The sequence below is a fragment of the Bemisia tabaci genome, chromosome 8, assembly GCF_918797505.1.
Source record: "Bemisia tabaci chromosome 8, PGI_BMITA_v3".
NCBI lineage: Eukaryota > Metazoa > Arthropoda > Insecta > Hemiptera > Aleyrodidae > Bemisia > Bemisia tabaci.
Window position 1 is genome coordinate 21,849,216 of NC_092800.1, and position 23,868 is coordinate 21,873,083.

Sequence of the window (23,868 nt, forward strand, 5' to 3'; positions counted from 1 at the left end):
CACGGGGACGCTACTTCAATATTAAACTTCCATCGCCTTGCTAAGGCGCAGGGATACAACTATTTGAACTCTCCGGAACGCGTGAGGTATCACGGCTCAATTGAAGGCGTTTTGGAATCTTCTGTATTTACATGACGAGATTTACCAAATTGTTTTGCATTATACTGTAGACTTGAGTTCATTTTATTATTTAGTTAAATTCCTCCTGCTCTTTAATTTTTAATTATTCCGCAAACACTATCTATTGCGAAATACAACCCTGGCTTTAGTGCCCTTAAACTACGTTAGTTTTATGCATTTTATTGTAGATTTGACTGATTTGAGTTCCTTTTGTTATTTAGTTAAATTATTCCTGCTTCTTAATTTTTAATTATTCTGCAAAAATTATCTTTTGCGAAATACAATCCTGGCTTTAGCGCCTTTAAACTACAGCCTTAACGGTTTAAACTACAGTAGCGATACAGGAAAACTGAAAAACAACGCGAGGACGCTACTTCAATATTAAACTTCCATCGCCTTGCTAAGGCGCAGAGATACAACTATATGAACTCTCCGGAACGCGTGAGGTATCACGCTTCAATTGAAGGCGTTTACGAATCTTATGTATTTACAAGACGAGATTTTCCAAATTTTTTTGCATTATACAGGGTGGCCCAGACCTACCGTACCAGGCCTTTTTTCGGTTAATTTGGGTCATACGAAGTCCAGGATCGCGGGGATGACTAGGGAATCGACCCCAAGGAATCCGAATTTCATGGTCCCAGAGCCCCTCTGGCGCCCCTTGGGGGGTAACGGGGGGGTCCGTCCTTCAAAAGTCAGGATTTATGTCAAAATTTTGAAATTATTTCATCGGAATCAGAACGTACGGAAATTTTTAACTTAAATCGACACCAAGAAATCCAAAATTGGCCCATCCTGGTCCAAAATACCGACCCTTAAAGGTGGGGGACAGAGCCCCCTTTCAAAAAAATTCAAATTTGTTAAATTGACGTAGAGACTCGGGAAAAATGTGTATTCATGGGTAATCGACCCCAAAGAATCCAAATTTGAGGGTCCCATTGTCCTCAGACACTTTTCTGACGGGGCACAGGGGGTCTCTGAACTTTTAAATTTAACCGATTTGGAGGTTACCCCTGTGCCCCATCAGAAAAGTGTCTGAGGACAATGGGACCCTCAAATTTGGATTCTTTGGGGTCGATTACCCATGAATACACATTATTCCCGAGTCTCTACGTCAATTTAACAAATTTGAATTTTTTTGAAAGGGGGCTCTGTCCCCCACCTTTAAGGGTCGGTATTTTGGACCCGGATGGGCCGATTTTGGATTTCTTGGTGTCGATTTAAGTTAAAAATTTCCGTACGTTCTGATTCCGATGAAATAATTTCAAAATTTTGACATAAATCCTTACTTTTGAAGTACGGACCCCCCCGTTACCCCCCAAGGGGCGCCAGGGGGGCTTCGTATGACCCAAATTAACCGAAAAAAAGGCCTGGTACGGTAGGTCTGGGCCACCCTGTATTGAAGATTTGAGTTCCTTTTATTATCTAGTTAAATTACTCCTACTGCTTAATTTTTAATTATTCTGCGAAAACTATCCATTTGCGAAATAAAACCCTGGCTTTAGCGCCCTTAACCTACGTTAGTTTTATGCATTTTATCGTAGATTTGACTGATTTGAGTTCCTTTTGTTATTTAGTTAAATTATTCCTGCTTCTATCTTTTTGCGAAATAAAACCCTGGCTTTAGCGGCCTTAAACTACGGCCTTAACGGTCAAAACTACACTAGCGGCACAGGAAAGCCGAAAGACAACGCGGGGACGCTACTACAATATAAAACTTCCATCGCCTTGCTAAGGCGCAGGGATACAACTATTTGAACTCTCCGGAACGCGTGAGGTATCACGCCTCAATTGAAGGCGTTTTCGAATCTTCTGTATTTACATGGAGAGATTTTCCAAATTTGTTTGCATTATATTGTCGATTTGAGTTCCTTTTATTAATTAGTTAAATTACTCCTGCAGTCCTGCTTCTTAATTTTTAATCATTCTTCAAAAATTATCTGTTTGCGAAATACAATCCTGGCTTTAGCTCCCTTAAACTACGGCCTTAACGGTCAAAACTGCAGTAGCGGCACTCAATTAGCAATGTTGCAAGTTTCGCACTGCCTGTTTAAAGAGCGTAAACCAAAATGTACACACTCTAGGTAAATCTGCCGATATTTGTATCCATCGATGTGCAGTCATAGCTGTAGATTTCTACCATCCTAATTTTCAAATAATTACTTTACATCGGTTATTCATAATACTGCTTTTTACATTACCTACACTTTCCTAGAACATACCCACTTGATACTTATCCAGCGTTGCCAAATTATCAAGAATTTCGTCATTAGCCTTTGTCCTTTTGTCGTTTATCATCCCTATTTTGTACTCATTCTCTTGTTCGTTTATTTTCCCTCTCAATTTTCCTCCTTATTAAACATGCTTTTTTTTCGATTTCATTCCTTTCTTTGGCGGGGTTTCCTTTTTTTCATTAATAAATAAAAAATAATACAGCAAAAGTCCGCAACTTTCATCCCGGTTAAAATGCTCAGTGAGTACAGCTGCAATTTTGATGCAAAAATGCGATCGATCGATTGTATTAAAATTGAATGTCTCAGTACGAAAACGACCTATCTCGGAAAACTGAAATTTTTCAGGGGACGACATAAGCTGCGTAACAGCCAGGAAAAAAGCGTTTCTACACACACTCACACAAAAGAAAACATCGTAAAAAACCCAAGTTGAATTGTTTTCGAACTGAGATATCCAATTACTATTGGGTGGCTATTTGAATTTATGTAGGTAGTAGTTGAGATAATTTTGTATGTGTGATATAAATGAAAAAATTCAATTTTGTGATGCTCAGCCATCGGCTTTCATAATTTTATTCTCGCAACAATTTTTCAACAATGTCATCAAATTTACAAAACTAACTATACAGAGAAAGAAACAAATACTTTAATTTACAGACTAAACATTCTGTGCAACCCAAAGGGGCATTTACAATTTATACATAGCAAGCAAATAAAAAAGTCAGGCAGCATACAATCTGCTAAAATAAAATTTCTAATAATTCCAAGCGCTCCGCAAAATTTGTTCCCAAAAACGAGCAATTATCCTTACTGCTGACTTAATGAAAGACTACTTCAGCAGTTGCAGAGGATTTTTTTATACAGAGAAATGTCATCATAAAAATGCTAAAGAAAAGAGTGACACATTTTTTTTTACTTAGTAGGCAGTCCTCCCATTACTGAACTTTTTCATAATTCCGAGTGACTGACTACCATTTTGGTTATTTCCGAAGTAAGTATACACGAAACATTCTTAATATTAAGGTAAGCTTGATATTCAAAACTTTTAGTTTAACAGGTCGTTACAAAAATGTGCATTTTGCACCTTCAAAACTTAAGGTGATTCGATGGACGCCATATTTTGTGTCAGAACGGCATGCGATATATCGCATAAATTGGTTCCATTTTTTCAGCTACTCGTCATTTTTCTCCAATTTTGAGATCGCAATTCTGTTGTCAGGAGACTAAAACACTCATTTACCAATTTTAACAAAGAAATTCAACGTAATGAAGGCGTGGTTTTTTTAGAGAGAAAATATCGCATTCGCGTGCAGTTTCGATATCAGTTTCGAATGCGATATTTTCTCTCTTAAAAACCACGCCTTTATTACGTTGAATTTCTTTGTTAAAATTGGTAAGTGAGTGCTTTAGTCTCCTGAAAACAGAATTGCGATCTCAAAATTGGAGAAAAATGACGAGTAGCTGAAAAAATGGAACCAATTTATGCGATATATCGCATGCCGTTCTGACACAAAATATGGCGTCCATCGACTCACCTTAAGATCAATCGAGGCGTAGTAGATGAAAAATAACTACCTTTATTTTCTAAAAGCTCGAGTTAAATATTGTATCATTTACAATTTTAATTATCTTTGAAAGAGGGGGGGGGGGGAGAAGAATTATCTTAAAATTAAAATCCCCTTTTTTATAAATAGAACATAAATCCCGTGCGAGTCTCTCTTTACATGTGATTCAGTGGCTTGGCGTGAATTACGATATATCGATTGTTATGTCATTTAAACCTATGAAAAAGGATCGATAAATAGGGTGTTCGCAGCGAACACCTTAATAATCGATTCTTTGCCATAGGTTTAAATGGCATAACAATCGATATATCGCAATTCACGTCACGCTACTGATGTGATTGCCAATCAATATAAGATGGATTGAAGACTTGAATTTGACATTCAAACTGTGATGATGCAAAAAAGAAAAAAAATGAAAACAGAATAATTAACAGAAGCTTGGAACAAGAAATGTTGGCTTTCATTCCGGTCTCGTCCACATCGACTGAAGAGTTGATTTGGGTGACGGAAAGAGGAAAGAAAAAACACTTAAGCCGCACGTTATTTCATTGCAGTAGACACTTACCTATCCTTCCAACTTGCAGACTGTTTTGTTACAAATGATACATTTTTTTTACAATGAATTATCATACATTTATACAATTATGAACTATAAAGGAACTTTTAAGGGTCTTATGTACGTAAAAACTAACATGGGGATTTGAGATGCATTAAAATACGTCAAATAATTACCTTAACAAAAACGTAGACAGCTCAGAGTTACCTTTCAATATGATATACTGAATTTTGCAGTTTGATTAAATGAATTAGCAATTTTTTTTTATTCCATACAATTGAGATACTTTCACATTATTTAAGGTCAGGAAATGCAAAGTTTGAACGATCAAAAAAAATGAGTGCTACGCGTGGGGGAGGTAGGCAATTTGCAATGCAAAAAATATTGCATCTTATTAAATATAATTTCAATGCATCACAAGAAGGTGAGCCCCTTCAATTAGTGAATAGGCAACATACGCATCACACCAAAACAGAGAAATAATTTCACTATGCGATTGCAATTTGATGCAACCAGTGCTACTTGACACTATAGGCTTGTTCTCAATACCCATGAAGAATTATTTGTCCATGCATAGTTCAAATTCTGTTGTGAAAAATCACGGGGCTAATTTACCTAACTTGGACTAGTAGGTTGGGATTCTTTAAAATTTCTCATTCAATTTTTCGAATGAAATGGTCAACAACACTTAAAATTACACGATTATTGTCAAATTCAAATGATAGGGAGAGGTTTTAGAATTTGAAATCATCAACTTCATACCAGGCGTCTAGAAGTATGTACACTGTACAAAGAGAGGAGGGGTGGGAGAGAGGGGTTGGGAGGGAAGGGGAGGTAATATCACAGCCTTGGAGCAGTTTAAAACTTAGTCTATAACGCTGTCAATGCGGGCATGATGTAAGTAGAACTACTGATAGTTTGGGGCTATGTTAAAAAGTAGAGCAATCAGCATTACAAAAAACAAGAGTAAATCTTTTTCATTTTTAAAAAAGAATAATTAAAAAAACCGCATACGTTGGAATTCCAGAAATACAGGACGTTAATAGTTGCATGAGCAGGACTTACTTTGAACAACATGTAGTCCGACCGTGATACGCGACCATCATACACGGTGAAAAAAACTTCGTGCATAGGACCCGAAGTTGAGGTCATACGGATCTCTGAAGTTTCTGATCACGCATCCGAAAACTTGAGGTCGGGCTGCCGAAGTTCGGGTCAGACATCGAGGCGCCTCGGTATGTACCAGAGTACTTCAGATGTGTGACCCGAAACCTTCGGTATATATCGAAGTACTCCAGATGTCTGACCCAAACTTCGGCAGGTCAACCTCAAGTTTTCGGATGCGCGATCCGAAAACTTCAGAGATCCATATGACCTCAACTTCGGGTCCAACGCCCGAAGTTTTTTTCTCCGTGTATTAAATAATCATTATCTACCTATTCTGCCGTGCTAAGGAAGAACGCCGTATAAACATTCGAGAGTTGCCAAATTTCCTTCGATAAAATGTTCAATCTGTAGGAAAGTTATGAAAATTTTGCTTCGAAAGTTTCAGGCGCTTTAGGTGACATTACGAACAAAATTATCTGAAAAGTTGGAAGAAAAATATTCATAAATTTTCCAGAAAATTCGTGTTTATCAAGGGAAATTTGGCAACGCCTGATGGCTCATACGGCGTTCTTCCTTAGCATGGCAGTATTGAGCTACCTTACATTGAGTTCGTGAGTAGACCCAAGTGAGCTACCACGACATCACCCTAGATCGACAGCGTTTGAGGGTTCTCGACAGACGAGCCAAGAATCAGGATCAAATGCAACCGCACCCGGTGACGACCATGTCCGCGTAGGTCTTGAGCACGGTCTTCCCGTTGTTGTCCAGGTAGAGCATGGAGATGGGCTCCAGGGAGGTGGGCGCGCAGCAGGGCTTCGGCATGAGGTTCGGCTTCACCGAGTTGACCAGCGTCTGGATCGTCGCATGGTTCGTCGTGTTCATGTGCTCCGGGAGCGGGAAAGGGCACTCGCCGTCGCAGAAGTAGGCGTCGTACCCGGCCGGGGCTACGATCCAGTCCGACCATCCCACGTCGCTGAAGTCGATGCGCATCGGGCGCCGCTTGCAAAGGTCTCTTCGCTTGCCACCCTTGGCGCGCTCCGTCGATCGGGATCGCCGAGACAGAAGATCTTCTATCCGACGTTTCTTGTTCTGTCCGTCGTCCGAGTAGACAAAGAGCACGGGTTGCGCTTCCCGCCAGTCGGCTTCGGTCTCCGTGGATCTGCGCATGCGCACCGCGGGCTCCTTACGGGTGCGGACTTCGACGACGATCCCGAAGTTGGGTTTGCCGGCGCGCCAGCCCTCGACGGCCGGGAGGATGTCCAGGCTCACGCCGTTGGAGCGGCTCACGTCCACTTGCTTCGTGTCCAGGAGTCGGAGGATCGGCTGTTTCTTTCCGGAGATTCCCGGTTGGATGACGTCGTGCACCCGGATCGTCTGGTAGTGCGGACCAGGGCCTCCGGTTGCGGAGATAGTCAACCGTAGCTCGGCCGCTGTGATGCCCTCTGTGCTGGGTAGCGTTGAGATGTCGAAGTTGAGGCTCCCTTTCGAGGGATCGCTGGTTTGGGAGTCGGCTGGATCACCTGAAACAAATCAAAATTCAGTTTTTTAGTGGGATGCTGGTGAAGGTTGGCTCAGTAAACTGTAAACAATTAATTAATTATAATTAAACAGCTGTAAACAATTGATTCTGAGCGTAAAAAGAATGCTTTAAAAATGCCGCGATTCGCAGATGGGCAATACTTCATTCTTACATACAATTTCATCCAATGCATTTTACTTACAATGGTTCATTGTTTCATCCTATTTTAATGATCGGCGTAAAGCATTTTCGCAGGTTTCGGGCTGAGGGAATTGCATGGATGCATTTACGGTGGGCGATTGGTCACTTCGTCTTTTCCCACACAAAGGAATGCGACTCAATTCAAAGGTTGCGAGTCGACTCGAAAAATTCAATTTTTTATATCTAAGCAACTTTTTTTTAAAATTTCGCTGATTTTGAAGTGCAGTCTGGAGAAAAATCAGTTGAATTTTTAGTTTGGTAAGCCCAATAGTTATCCAGTAAAAATGCATTTTGCAAATGAAAATTTTGGAACTATGCATTTTAGCTACGTTCCTTCAATTGGGAGACAGCGAATCGCGCTAGTTACAGAATTGCGTTCCGATGGCTTAAAATTATCAGAGTAACGAGAGTAATAAGAATGTGTACAAATGCCAAATTTTCAAGTCCAATATTTCCGGAGAAATCGCTCAGCAAAACACAAGGTGCATGATGTCATCCACCGCAGTATAGTGCGAACAGTGGTTTCTTCCAACTCGGTTTTATCAATCAGGATTACGCATATTTGCACTGGTTGCTCAATGTAAAACACAGAGGAGACCGAGGTGGAAGAAACCACGTTGTATGCACAACTGCGGTGGATCACATCATACTCCATGTTTTTGGATGAGAGATTTCTTCGTTAAGTTAAAATTTTGCAGAATTCTTTCCGATTTAATGTTCATATTGGAGAGAAATCAAACATATCGTATTCTCTAATATAACAATACAAAAGTAATAATTCGTAACGCATAATGCATAAGACCTGAAGCGCGACGCAAAGGGTTAGACTGTAAAGTAGTCAGGGGGCGCACCCCTAATTTCATTGAAAATCACAAAAATCTATATTGCCGTGAATAAAGAACTGCGTTAAGGATTGGGACGAATCGGGATGAAAGGGCAGAAACATGAAAAGACAGGGATAGAATAAGAGAGGAAAGACGAGATGAGCGCGCTTAATTGAATCGGTCAGTTACAGAAGGGCTCAAGCGTAAAAAATAAGAATTCGAGAAAAATGGTAATAACCGTTTTAATTGACCCCTTCTAAATCTCAGAGCTCTAAAATATTAAAGCGATGAATTATTTAATCGCAAAATTTTTATAGTCTACAGCTCAAGCTACAAACGAAATCATCAGAAAAATCGAAATAGAAATATTCTGAAATTTTCCTGGAAATTCGCTATGATCTCTATGAATTGATCTCCATTGACTGGAAAAAATAATATGCTGTTTTAGCACCTAACATGCTAAAAATGTGTCTGGTGATCCCAAGATACTGCCTTTACTGCCCTCGCAGTTGACTTTACATCCTGTGAATGCAAATTCAACTGCGTGGGCAATCAAGGCTGCATCTTAGGATCACCAGACACATTTTTCACATCCTAGATGATAAAACAACATACCATTTTTTTAGCGATTTTAAACGGGTTGGTACATGCAGTTTCTACTGTTTTTTTTTTCGTATTTTTATGTCTAGCGCTTAAGTCCTTTTGTAACTGAGCGATTCAATGGGCCTCAATCCGATTCACCCAATAGTTTATAGATCCGATTTCCATCTAACTCCTTATCTCATTTTAGTTTTGTGACTTTTCTCGGGGGTGGTGTCCCTGGTTAAAGTCTGACTCAGGGTAGTTTATGAAACATAGTCTGACGTCACGCTGACTCACTTTTGCTGGGGGTGATTCAAATCAACCTCCCATAAACCTCGAATGTACCCAGACCGACAGTATCAATGACTGCCCGGAACGTGACAGCTGAGAAACTGAATCGCGAATCGCAACAATCAAAATCCATTCATTTTCAACGGAGACTTAAACGGAGGCATAGAAAAATAAGCGTGTCGCGGAAACTGAATAGGACGCGTATCATATACTCTATGACATAAAATCGTAAGAGTAACGCATAATGCATAAGTTTTGAGGTGCGAAACGGTCAGGGGGCGTACCCCCTAGTTTCATGTAATTTTTGGATACGTTAGAGAGAGAATTTAGAATAAAAATCTATTGAAAAATTCAAACAAGAAACTCTAAAAGTTTTGTAGAGAATTTTATCACATGAAAGTTGGCAACATTCGAATGCTCTACAGTGTTTTCCTACAGCGCAAAGAAGTACACTCAGGATCATCTCAGCACATAAAATACACTGGAAAAAAAAACACATTGGATTCTAGAGTCCAGACTCTTGAAAACATTGACCGATCTTTGAATCCGATTGAATCAAGAGTATTTTTTCTTGAATGAAAACGAAATTCGCTTAAATTAAGAGGCTTGGTTCTTGATTTAAGCTAGAGTCTGATTGAATCAAGAGTACTTTTTCTGTCGATGTTTTTAAGAGTCTGGACTCTAGATCCAATGTGTTTTTTTTTTTCCAGTGTCAGGTGGTCTCGATGCACGCGCTGAGAGAGCTGCTTCCCTACGAGAAAAAAAGTTTCCTCGACGCACAACATGTGAAAAAAAAAAAAAAACAAAAAAAAACGAATTAATCCTGATGAATCCGACAACGTGCTGAAGGAAGCTCGAGTAAATCCATTAATTTATGTCCCAGTGGCAACTGCCGGTGGGCCGTGCGTGCGCGCCACGCCGATGCAGGCACCACGAGCAACTATTTTAACTCCCCGGGGATCAAATTGCATACCCGATAAAATGAAGGAACTTTGAGTTGATCCGATCAGCAATGTGCGCCGTTACCGCAAGTTGGCTTTAACTTCAAGCGACATTGAACCATTTAAACTCGAACACAGAGGGAATCTGCTGATTTGTTGCTACTCGGTATGAAATGTATTAATAACATATTTTCTACCGTTTAACCGCTGCAAGTGACAAACTGAAATAATTGTGCCAACTGTCGCACTTTAAAACATGTTCTTGTATGCATCAGTGGCGTGGCGTGAATTGCGGTAAATCGATTGTTTTGCCATTTAAACCTATGGAAAAGGATCGATAAACAGGGTGTTCGCAGCGAACACCTTGATAATCGATTCTTTACCATAGGTTTAAATGGCATAACAATCGATGTATCGCAATTCACGCCACGCCACTGGTATGCATAGCAAACGGTTCTATAAATCGTATTCGATAGTGGTTCGATACATCGCTTGGTTTCAAACAATAGAGTATAACCTCAAACAAAAATTTTAGTATTTAAGTCGGAGAAGATGAAAATGAGAAAATTCCTTACAATTTTACTTTTTATTGCCATTTTGTACCCATAAGAATAAAACATCTATCACAAAAAGCCCGTTCTCTCAGATTACTCGATTGACTTTTGAGGCTATGTTTACATGTTGAACCAAATCTATATCGATACAATCTCACCTGTTTGATGTATCGAATACGATCAATTCTCGTCGGCTTATTAAGGCATTCTGACTCGCCGTCTTAGCGCTCCACAGATTGCCATAATATTAGAGGGACGTAAACTATGATAGCTCTATAAAAGAGTGTAAAATTATACAAACTTTCTGTATTGAAAATCTGCTTCATTTTTCTTTTCGCAGCAAAAAATAATATGTGAATATCACGAGAAATAGCGGTTAAGCTGAAGCAACTGTGGAACATCTGCTGTAAGTAAAGCGCCTTCAAATTTTCAAGATGCAACAAGTTGGACACGACGGGTATCAAGCAAAGATTCAGTGAGCATATCTACCCTCGCCCCTTGTAGTATGAAAGAAAACGTCATTTCACCTCAAATTTTGAAACCCCGAAATTAAAAAAAAAAAAAAAAACATATTTTCTCGGTTTCATATAATTAACGTGTGAAATTTTAATACAACTTCACTGTTTACTGTTATGCCCTTATGTTACTATCACTTCAGTTATCTAATCATCAATGAAGTATGAAAACCCGGTATAAATTCAAACTTGCTACAGAGCCCCGATCTTTACAAATGCACGTATACAAAATTCCAAATTAGTGATCCCGAATCTCGCACGTGATTTCCCAGGCACTGGATACGGAAGGTATATTCGCGCATGTATCGTTTCGTTGCATAATCGGGGTTTATACGCGAGTAATTCCAACCCCCATTCACCCTCATTTATAATTCTCAGCTCTTTCATCTGAATGCTTTTATGGAAGTTTCTGGATTAGAACGGCACCAAAAGTCAACCAATGCATGAAATATTACCACTATATACGAAGGCTTGCATATTCCTAAAATGAAGAGAGCCTATTTTTCATAGGAAGTTGTGAGGAAGAAGTCTCCTAGATTCGCGGTTTGTAATTTAATGGCCTCGACTACAATTTTACATTCCCGAATAGAATAGTAGGTGTGTATTTTTTTCATTTTTTTATTTATTTATTTTTTTTTAGAACTCAATGAAGGAGAAGAGGAGGAAGAAGGAGAGGGGGATAGAGAAGGAGAGAAGAATAGAGATCAAATGAAGAAAAATATAACAAGAGAGAAAGAGCAAAATAATAATAAAAAGATGAAGGAAATTGAAGAAAAGAAAGAAAAACAATAAGTAGAAACCAGTATAGATCAAGAAGGAGAATGAAAAGAAAAAGGAGAAAAAAAGGAGGAGAAGAAAGAGAAGAAGAAAGAGAAGGGGAAAGAGAAGGAGAAGAAGAAAGAGAGGGAGAGGAGGAAAGAAGAAGAAGGATAGGAGAAGAAGGAGAAGAAGGAGAAGAAGGAGAAGAAGAAGAAGGAGAATAAGAAGAATAAGGAAAGGAAAGGAGAAAAAGAAGAAGGAAAAATAGGAAGAAGCTAAAGGAAAGAAGACGAAGAGGAAGGAAAGAAGAAGAAGGAAAGAAGAGGCAAAAATTGGCTGAAGGTGTAAACTGTAGGAATTTATGCCCATTTGTATAGTGAGAATTTATCCACTTATGGTACGCTTGTTTTTCTAGTCTTCCGTTTAAGTCTCCATGGTTGCGGTTAGCGCAATCTTATGGCCCGGCTTTCATTTTAAAGTCTGAATAAAATAATAAATACAGTAATATTAGTTTTTAAGTGTGTATTAAGAGTGATTTGAATAAATTACCTGTATGGAAAAACGACGTGACCGTATTGGCGGAAAGGGTGTGCTGACCAGGGAGCGGTAGATTCACAGTCTCATACTCAGAGTTGGCCTGTTTCCGGTAAAGTTCCAGCATGTGCGGCGGGATAAATGCCTTCCGTCGGTCCACGGCAGGTCGCGATGGCATCCGCAACAGGAGCAGCAGGTTCGATTCGATCGATTTCGCCAGCTCGGGGTCCACGGAGCCGGAAATTTCCGGAATCACCAACGACGAGAACAAAAACACAAGGATCCACTCCATGGTGAAAGCGCCTGAAACACACCAACCAAACCCATGAGCATGAGCTTATTGTTTCATTTTCCTACTCTGCCGTGCTGAGGAAAAACGCCGTAAGAACGTTTGAGAGTTGCCAAATTTCCTTCGATAAAATGCTTATTTTTAAGGAGAGATATGAATATTTTTCTTTGAAATTTTCAGGAGTTGTAGGTGAAATTGCAAATAAAATCATTTGAAAAATAGGGAGAAAAGGAAATTTGGCAACGCATGAAGGTTCACACGGCGTTCTTCCTTAGCACGGTACTGCCGTGCTAAGGAAAAACGCCGTATGAACATTCGAGAGTTGCCAAATTTCCTTCGGTAAAAAGCTCATTTTTAAGAAAATTTATGAATATTTTTCCCTGAAATTTTCAGGAACTCTATGTTAAATTACGAAGAAAATTATCTGAAAAATTGGGAGGAAAATATTCATAAGTTTACCAGGAAATTCGTGCTTAATCAAAGGAGATTTGGCAACGCCTGAAGGTTCATACGGCGTTCTTCCTTAGCATGGCAGGGTAGTACACATCAAACAAGAATTTCAAATCTACATGTTTACACGTATCATGTTTTTCTACAAATAAGACGAACTTTTTTTGATACACTGACTCAAATTCAAGATTATCTTTCTAGTGTGACCAATATCGATTTGGAAGTTGGCAACTCTATTTCTCCTCCATTTAAATCCATTTTAAGAATATCGATTTTAGGAGAGGCAAGCTACCTCAACAAGAATCGATTGTTTCACATACATTTACATGGAGGAAAAGCAGAGTTATTGTTATAACTTTCAAAAACAGCTTGGAGTGTGATGTCATGTGTCACGTAATGCTGTACCCTTTTCTCTCCTTGAAAATTCCGCCCCATAAGAGTGTGACGTAATTTATGGACGACCCCGGAACAGATCACTTCATGGCCAATCAAAAACTAATGAAATAACGTAACTGTTGGTCCAAGGAAAGAAGAAAAAATAACATTCTTCTTTATTTTGAAAAATACTTTAAGACTTACGGGCTGTTCGAGTCCCCCCTTCCCTGAAAAACCCCTTGAGCAAATAAAGTTTGGTTTAAAATAAAATAACGTGAGAAAATTGGCGATGCCACAAGCTGGTATTTTCGTGAATGGAGATTTGTTATAGTTTTGTGTCGATTGATACGGGATCTATTCAAAGAGTTAATCAACACCACACGTTGTACGGTAAGAAAGCAGGCTCAACACTGTGTAAAACAATTTAAAAATTGGAGAAAGCTAAGCTCAAGTTCATCGAAATTTTTAGTAAGTTTTGGTGAAAATATTGAAAAAAAAAAAAAAAATGGATCCAAAAAGAATGGGCGGAGGGGGGAGTTATTCTCGATGACGTACGTTTGGTTATGGAGATTTGTTATAGTTTGTGTTGATTGATACGGGACTTAAGGTGATTCGACGGACACTATATTTTGTGCCAAAACGACATGCGATATGTCGCATCGATTGGTTCCATTTTTTCAGCTACTCGTCATTTTTCTCGCATTTCTGCTGTAATGAGACTAAAGAATTCATGTACTAAATTTGACAAAGAAATTCAAGGTATTAAAGGCGGGGTTTTTTCAGAGGAAAAATATCGCATTCGAATGCAGTTTCGATATAAGTATCGAATGCGCTATTTTTCCTCTTAAAAACCCCTGCCTTTATTACGTCGAGTTTCTTTGTCAAATTTAGTACATGAATTCTTTAGTCTCATGACAACAGAAGTGCGATCTTAAAATTAAAAAAAAACATGAAAAGTAGCTGAAATTGTGGTACGAATCGATGCGATGTATCGTACGTCGCTCTGACACACAAAATGGCAACCGTCGAATCACCTTAAACGTCAAATATCATCATCAAACACGAAGTTACAAAATTTTCAGGATACAGCATAAAGTGTCCCTCTTTTCTAATTTTTCAATATTTTATCTTCTAGCCCATATTAAAGAGTTTAGCAACAGTGAGTAGAGAACTGAGTGGACGCGCCCGAGTTGTTAAGTTTCGCCAGTAAAGCGGCAAATCGCACTCATTTACGCTTCTTGGGGCCTGATGCCGATGCTATAAGCCATTCATAATGCACACTTCCAAACAATCTTTCACGTACTTTCACATGGTATTCCTACTCCCCCCTCCAGATTTTTAGAAACTAAGAGATTGGTGCCGAAAGGGGTACGAAATTGCGATCGCGACTGCAGCCGTACTTTTTTACAGCTCGCATTTTTTCCTGCAACGAGGCTTTCCTTTTAGATAAACTGTACTTAAACGGGTTGGATCCATGCAAATTCTCATTCTCTTTTATCGTACTTTTACGTTATCACCGCAGTTTTTCGCTACAAACCCGAGAAAATCTGAAAATTTTTAATTTATCACTGTCAGCGCGCGTTTTAGTTTTGATAAGATGACGAGGTCCTCTGGGATAGGAAAATAAAATCGATCAAATTGTAAATGCTGCAATTCATATCGATGGCTAGAGTACGAAATCACGTGTCCCCATTGCGGTGTTTCAGTATCTCTGCTCCTATTTTATTTTTTCGTTGGAAAACAAGTTAACTATATCGCTTGAAATATCTACAGAATATTCTGCTAATGGAGAAGAAAAATCACGGACTTTTCAAGGAAATTAAATTGACTATATAGTTTTCCAAAGAAAGAATAAAGTGTGACCGGAAGTCTGCAACGTCGTAAACGGAGGTAGATGGTTTCGCACTTTAGCCATCGATATAAATGAAGTTACTGATGATCAGGTTAAAACAAGAGGGAAACATGTGAAAGCGCGGTATAATCCTATGTGTGCACCAATCACGCCATGGCTAGCCTTAAAACTCGTTTTCACTAGTACAGAGTAGGCAGATAGTATCGGTAGGTATTTGGAAAATAGGGTGGTCGGCTATATTTGGATTACATTTTGCAAGAAGGAACCACTATCTCAAGCTCTTCCATAAAAGGATTGCATTTCGCAAAAAGGAACTGGAAGAATCGCAAAAGGAAGAATCGCCGTGATGCTAAGATTGTGCAACTTTACCCTTTCCATAAGACTACAGTAATCGAGCAAAAATATGACATTTACGTGGATATTTTTGTCTTAAGTTTACAAGTTTTAGCGAGTAAAATAGAAAAATTTTGTAGATAATCAGGTTTTTCTTCCAGACAAAAGAAGTTACACAATCTTAGCAACATTGCAATGCTCTTGGTTCCTTTTTGCAAAATGCAATCCAAAAGCTGCTTTATCCATAGGGAAATCAATGGCATGTATGTTGTTCCTAAAATGAACAAGAAGTAATGATTCCTTATTGCAAAATGTGGCCCATTTATAACACCATCCGATAACAAATAAACCAAGAATAAACATGAGTAAAATTAAAAATTCGACAGTACTCACTTTGAACTGGAAAGCGGGAAGCCTTGAACATCACAAAACACACAACATCAAGAAATACGGCACAACACTTGTCAGAAGAGACAAGAAATACGGCACAACACTTGTCAGAAGAGAGCAAAAACACACGAAAAACTGTTCGGAATTCTGAGAGTCCATCAAAACCAACACGTCCTGCACGAGGAGAAGATAAACAACACTGACACGGAGAAAAAAAACCGTAGAAGACGGAGAAAAAGGTTTCTGGGAAGAGAGGCCGAAGTCGCGGTGCCGAGGATCGCCAAAAGAACTAGACAGGCCGACGCTAGGATTGTCACTACTGTCAGACAGTTTGGCTCCTTAATTACCCCCTTGCCGCCACCCCCGCCCTCGAAGGCACCGCAAGAGCACGTGCGTGGTTGACCGGTCCGGCAAATCCCAAGAGGGTTGGCGGAGGGGTAGGAGCGGAGTGGGGGAGGAATCGGGCAGCCCGCTTCCTGGGATACCCCCCGATTCCTGGCTCTGGAGCCGAGGCGCTCGCAGACTGCTTGGCTCCGAAAGTGAAAATCCAGGCCGCATGGCTCCTCTCCGTCGTTTGGCACCCCGTTTCGAGGGGCCACGTGGGTCCGTCTTGCAAAACTTGACTCCCCTCATCTGCTCGCGCCGTTCGGGATTCTATGCTCTCGTGCACGGCCGAAAAATCTTCTGTATCTATGCTGCCGCGCAAGGGAAAAACGCCGTATGGGCCTTCGGGCGTTGCCGAATTTCCTCTGATAAAATACGAATTTATTTGGAAAATTTTAAATTTTTCTTCCAATTTTTCAGACTATTTTGTTCGCAATTTAATCTAAGATATCTGGAGATGTTAAGGAAAAATGTAAATAAATTTCGTCGAAAATACATGTTTTATCTGAGGTAATTTGGCAGCTCTCGGGTGTTCATACGGCGCTCTTCCTTTGCAGTATAAAAATCAGAATTCAGACTTGATGTATTTGAAAAGCAACCCCTCGTTAATAACTTTGTCTAAAGACTTTGATAAAGGAGCCGTTTAAACGTCAGATATCATCATCAAACACGAAGTTACAGGAACTTAAGTTAAAAATTTTCAGGATAAATCTATGCTGATTTATTATTCGATGCGATTCTATGCTCTCGTGCACGGCCGAAAAATCTTCTGTATCTATGTTGCCGCGCTGAGGAAAAACGCCGTATGGGCCTTCGGGCGTTGCCAAATTTCTTTTGATAAAATACGAATTCATTCACTGGAAAAAAAACCACATTGGATCTAGAGTCCAGACTGTTGAAAACATTGACGAGAAAAAATACTCTTGATTCAATCGGATTTTTGCTTGAATCAAAACGAAATCCGCTCAAATTAAGAGGCTTGGTTCTTGATTTAAGCTTAAATCTGATTGAATCAAGAGTATTTTTTCTTGTCGATGTTTTTAAGAGTCTGGGATCTAGATCCAATATGTTTTTTTCCCCCAGTGAAAGTTATGAATAGTGCTCTTCCAATTTTTCGGTAAATATCGTTTGGGGTTTGATTAAAAATATCCACAAATTTCAAACAGGACAAATATGCATAACTTCCTTCGAAAATAAACATTTTATCGGAGGATATTTGGGATATATCGAGAGGTAACTCTCGACTGTTCATAGGACTTTTTCCCTCAGCAAGGTTATGGCTAAAATTCGAATCTTCGTTTGCGACAAAGCGGATTTCTGCCGTGCTGAGGGAAAACGCCGTGTAAGCATTGAAATGCTGCAAATTGTCTCTCAGAAAATATTTATTTTGAGGGAAGTAATGAATATTTTTCCTTTAAATTCTCAGACACTTCAGATCATATTACGACAATACATTCTCCGAAAAATCGAAAGAAACCCCGAAATCCGCGATTCGTAGAAGGGAACATGGCAACGTCTGTAGTCTGGTGAAGAGTATTCTTCAAAAGCAGGTCTAAAGTAGTGATCAGTGGTTTTAGATCAGCCCACAGGAATGTTTCATTGTTTTTAAATCGCAAATCAGCACTGCCTTAAATGTGAAAGCATTATTTTCCAAAGTGATATGTAACTATTGAAAATAATGCTGAACATGCTTATTGGGTCCAATACACGTCTCGACAATGAAAGACTTAAACGCAGGGTAAAGAATAACAACCGCAACTCGGTTGATTACCAAAAGTCCTCAAAAATGCTGTTAATGTTTTCAGACGACCTGTAAACGATGAACAATAAACATGTCGCTCCTCTGACGTGAGAATGAATCTCAATTTCTACGTGAGCCTTGTTCTCCGTATGGCTCTATGCATTCCACGGATCATGTAAAAAAAGAGGTACACCCACACACCGGAGAAGTGGCTATGTGTGCCGGTTGATGTCACTAACCATAGGTCCGAAGAAGGGGCACTATCCGCTTTGTTTCCAAGGGATTGTATCTTTTTTAAATGAATAAATGACCTACACTCAGATTCAATTATTTTTCAGCGGTATGACCATCAGGACACGATTCTCAAACCCGCGCAACTATATCTCCTCTTGTCGTGCGAGGCACCTGTAATAGATAGATGACCATTGTCAAAACTTCATCTTGATTGCATAGGAGTGCTTCCCATCTCCTTTTTTACCTTGTTACAAAGCGTCTCCTCCGCCTCCCCATCCCTCACCCCCTCGGCTTTTCGACCCTTAACGCTCATCCCCTTACCCCTCGACCCTTTGAAGAGCCGCGTCGCACAATGGATCGAGTCAATAGGAGAGATCGGACATGAAGTTTTTGCAAATTTTGATGTTTATTTCGTCACATTTTAAATTTCAAGGGGTGCTGTAAGATGAAAATTTCACGAGGAAACAAATGAGACCACTTTTCGAACCTCAAAGTTATGTATAGACGGAGTTATAAGCCTTTAAAGTTTCCAAATTTTGTCCGACCTCTCATATTGACTCAATCCACTGTGCGTCGGAGGCTTTGGATGACCAACATCGCACCTCAAGACATGGCGGGCGGCCGGACAGCCAGGCAAAAGCACCTCAAGGATATTTATAGTCCGTAATCTGCAGGATCCACCCTCAGGGATCCCTTCCGACAAAGGTGAGAAAGATAGGTCCCGTTATCGTCCATGGGATTTGACCCTTCACCTCTCCCTCGCCCTTTTATTAAACTTGTCTTTTTTATTCGTGTCCTTTGCGTGTTTTGGGTTGCGCTCGATATCGAATCAGTGGAGTGGAGTGTTTTGCGATCGGTGGCGTGGCGTGAATTGCAATCTATCGATTGTTATTCCATTTAAACCTATTGTAAATAATCGATTATTAAGGTGTTCGCTGCAAACACCCTGTTTATCGATCCTTTTCCATGGGTTTAAATGGCATAAAAATCAATATATCGCAAAGCATGCCACGCCACTTCATTGAATACGGACTGAGATTGTGATTGTACAACCCTCGGCAAAAACTATACTGCATTTTGCAATGAAAAACTAAGACTTTACGCTCATTTTAGAAACAGCGTATGTGTTTTTGATGTTCCTACGTTGAGAGTAAAGAGATAAGATATGTTGTTTCTAAAATGAGCCATAAATTGACGTTTCTAACTGCAAAATGGACCACATTTTGCAATAAGTGACCACTATTTCTGGCTCATTTTAGAAACAACATTTAGGCCATTGGTTTCCCTATGCAGAGAGGTGCTTTTATGGAAGAGCCAGAGATAATGGTTCCTTATTGCAAAATGTAATCCAAATGTAGTTCAATCTGTTAATTATCTAATCTAATGGCTCTGATTTGGGAGAAAATATTTATAACTCCTCTCTTGAATGATATCGGCGTGAAATTTGGCAATGTTCAAAACAGCCAGTTACTTGGTAGTTGTTACTTAGCGGCGACAGCGCAGTAAGGTGTTAACATAATAACACATACATACATGCGCTTTGACACTCCGAGAGAAGGAAGTCCCTGCATTCTTTCCGCCTTTTCCTCCACCCGATTCAAACCCGGTTCTACCGTGCTAAGGAGAAACGCCTTATGAGCATGCGAATGTTGCCAAATTTCTCCTTAAAAATATTTGATTATGAAGAAAGTGATTAATTTTTTCCCTTGAAACTGTCAGATTATTTTAGAAATACGAGAAAAATTGTCTGCACAATTCTGCCGTGCTAAGTAAAAACGCCGTACGAACCTTCAGGCGCTGCCAAGTTTCCTCCTATAATATCCGAATTTACCGAGAAAATTGTGAATATTATTTTACAAAATTTTCAGATATTTTTGTAAGTAATTTAATCTAAAAAATCTGAAAATATCAGGTAAAAATATGCATGGATGTTGTCAAAAATACATGTTTTATCAAGGAAAATTTGGCAACTCTATTTTTGCAAGCAATTTAATCTAAAATACCTGAAAATATCAGGTAAAAATATGCATGGATGTTGTCAAAAATACATGTTTCATTTTGGCAATTCGCGAATGTTCATACGGCGTTCTTCCTTAGCACGGCAGAATTGGAGGGTAGGTATTTATGGATGTCCTCAAAAATTCATGATTTGTCAAATGAAATTTGGCAACATTTGCGGGCCAATACGACGTTCTTCCTTACCATTTCTTCGTCGGATGATGCCCGAGCCGACCGTGATCCGAGCTCCCAGGCCGTGGGAAACTCCAAAAACGGGGCAAAGTGCAAGCGGCCATTCATAATTTTTGCATGCCGCGTTCAAGCCACAGGCCGTGGAAATACCCGGACCAAAGGCCCAACGGGAAATTCGGAGAGATGAGCCGCGTCCGACTACCTGCGGCCATCGGCTGTCACAGAAGGGGTGGGAACCAACGCTTGTTGCCAGATCTCCGCAATAACACCAACGAACCATCCAAGTTTTTGCGAATCTCTGCCATATCCTGCAACAACACAGCGTCAACCTGTCTAGCGGTGTGTAGACAATGACCTCTCTCTTGGCCTCTCTCCCCCTCCACGACTTTCTCCCTCTCGCGGTCTTCTACCCCTGCTCCGACCCGCTAAGGAAGAATGCCGTATGAGCCTTTAGACGTTGCCAAATTTCCTATAATACAATACGGATTTTCAAGGAAACTTTCGGATATTTTCCTACAAAATGTACAAAGAATTTCATTCGAGATTTGATCTAAAGTAGGTGGAAATTTCAAAGCCAAATATTCTTGACTTGCCTATGAAATTAATGTTTAACGACGGGAATTTTGGCAATTCCTGAAGGCTCATATGACGTTTCTCCTTAACACGGCAGGGTTGAAAGAAATGCAATGACCTCCGTCTTTCGTATGCAAGATCCCTTGATTTATGGCCTGTTTACCAAATCCACTCTTTACCAGCACGGCCCTCTATTCACTATTCAGCTTTGCTAGGAAAGAACACCGTATGAGAATTTAAACGTCGCAACATCGTTCCGACTTAAATTTGTATATTACCTAAATAAAAGTTAAAACCAGAATTCCTTAAAATTGTTGGCACCCGGATAGAAAAAAAAAGGTAACAAAACAATCTGGCTATTCATGATCTCTCCCAAGTAGCAATGATCGCGATTAGTTGCGATTTGATCGAAAAATGGATCGCGATTTTAAAGACGTCGATTTATTGCAAATATTATCGGATAAAAAATTGCGATTTCATCACGTAAATTTGCAATAAAATAGCTATTTTATCGACGGCGATTTATCGCAATATTATCAAACTAAAAATCGCGACGGATCGAGATAAAATAACGATTCTATCGAACACGATTTTACAGAAATAAAATTGCGACAAGATCGAAGATAATCGCCTAAATGTTGATGATTCCAGCGATTTTATCGCCACAAAATCGTAAAAAAATTGCAACTTAATTTCAAAATATCGCGATATTTCCGTTGAAAAATGCTACTTGGGCCAAGAATTCAGGTTGCAGTGACTGCATCACACAGTAAGAAAGAGCAACCAACATTTTGAGTTATTATGGGAAGTAGAGCAGAAAGTAAACTGAAACTGGGGCTCAATATTTTTTGGTTAGTTTTCCGGTGAATTACATTGACTAAATCTTTGGGTTGAAGATTTGCATTCCCGTTAAAAGTAAAGTGAAATCCGCCAGGATTAGACATGGATCGCGTTGGTCATGGTAAAATGTGCCAGCCAATCGCAAGTCGCAACTTCTACGCGACATCAAGAGACACAAGAGTAAACATTCATTCAGCCGGAAACTTTCTTCATCCACAGATGTCTCGGAGTACCTAATCTACGGTGTCGGTCAATTTAACCAAAAACTGTGTTGAGCTATCAAGTCCCTTCGGTTGATCTAGCCGGCAAAAAGTAAATCAAAGTAGCCCTAAGTTACCATAAACACGGAACTTTTCAACTGAGCAGATTTTTGACAGTGTTATCCATATGTATTTGCATTAAATAGACAAATAATCAGCAGAATCTGACGCTCGTCATTGCATTTGAATAGCCAGACTGTATAAAAATATTAAAAATAGCCTGGTCAGTCTATAACAGGCAAGACCATCCTTTTTTCGTGGAGATAAGAATATATATCGTCACCTTCCGGCCAAAGTATATGTATCACAAGCGCCTTGCGACGTTCAAAAATTCCTGCTGCCATTTTAATTTTTTACAGAGAAATTGTTCAACGAAGCTGTCCGAAAATTTCACGGAACTTTTTTTGTGCTGCCGATAAAATTCAGTGAAATGTTCCAACAGATTCGACAAAATTTTCTCTGTAAAAAAAAGGAACGGAAATTTTTAAACGTCGCATGGCGCTTGTGATACTTCGGCCGGAAAGTGACGTTATATTGATCTCAATATTCGATCCATCAAACTTTCTCACTTAGAATTCTGAATCACCCTGAGTTTACGACACGAGGAAGAGGGGTAAAGATTTCAATTAAATAATTATAAAAGGGGTTGTTGACTTTATTACACAGAAAAAATACACTGGTATCTTAGTCTTTGAAATCCTTAAACTAATCAGTTTATTTACATCAGTTCAGGAGTCTCTTGCAATTCTGCTACTCGTCTCCACACGCCAATGAGAAGAAAAATAAATGATAATTTAACTCCCGTTTCCACCTTTTAGTTCCCAATTTGCAGGGGAAATGTGTGATCGCGGAAAATCTCACTTCACAAGACAATCCACGACGCTGCGTTCAACTAATTTATAGCTGAAGTCCCATCAGTGATCGGTGATGCAAGTAAAGCGATCAATGAAGCCACAAGAATTCAGGAGAATCTACCCGGCTCGTTTATTTTCACTGCAAACATAAAAAAAGAAATGCATGTTTTATTTTATAACCAAAATCCTGGACGTTTACTGTCATGCTGAATGAAGAATTAATACCGTTTACCGAATGAAGATTTAAGTGTTGCCAAATTTCTTCCAATAAAAACCAATATTTGCTCGATTATTAATTTATGAATGTCGCATGCAGTTAGCAATCGCTGGCAAATAGCAAGTCTCGTGTGATAAAAAAAAGGAGTCGGAAATAGTTTCAATACACCACACATTATATTCAATGTCTAAAAATAATATTTTGAAGGCCGGACACAGCCATTAAACTTTATCTCTAAAATTAATTTAAGTACGCAGAGAAATAAATATTGAAAACTCCAATCGTGAATATCCATACCCCTATTTTGCCCTGCTTTTGCTTGTTTTTGACACTAAATATCAGTAAGGTTGACAATCTCAGACCCCCAGGCTGTGTGCTGAAATTCCCTCTTAGAATTTCGGAATTCCCACACCACTTGGCATTTCTGCTCTTACAAGGGAGGAAGAAAAACAATACAAAGTAAAAATTTTTTTGTGTAAAATTCTAAAAAAAAGAGTGGAAACCTGCAAATTCGAAATCGTAGTTACGCATAATTTGACGCATTCATGGATAATATTTTTTTCTCTCCGAAGCTAAACGAGTTA

General features: G+C 39.4%; 2 protein-coding genes across 2 annotated transcripts in view; both read right to left on the reverse strand.

The window, feature by feature from the left end:
• Positions 1-2,893: 2,893 nt before the first annotated feature.
• LOC109032526 (protein decapentaplegic) lies at positions 2,894-16,493 on the reverse strand. The gene is made up of 3 exons (XM_019044709.2): positions 15,995-16,493; positions 12,318-12,605; positions 2,894-7,102 (listed from the first exon to the last, which is right to left on the reverse strand). The coding sequence occupies exons 1-3, from the start codon at positions 16,023-16,025 to the stop codon at positions 6,279-6,281; spliced, it is 1,143 nt and encodes a 380-aa protein (XP_018900254.2). The 5' UTR covers positions 16,026-16,493; the 3' UTR covers positions 2,894-6,278.
• A 6,360-nt stretch (positions 16,494-22,853) lies between these two features.
• Positions 22,854-23,868, reverse strand: part of LOC109032524 (uncharacterized) — a 40,923-nt gene continuing 39,908 nt past the window's right edge. The window contains exon 4 of the mRNA XM_019044704.2: positions 22,854-23,206. Coding sequence (XP_018900249.2) covers positions 23,175-23,206 — 32 coding nt within the window. The 3' untranslated portion in view covers positions 22,854-23,174. The remainder of the gene's footprint in view (positions 23,207-23,868) is intronic.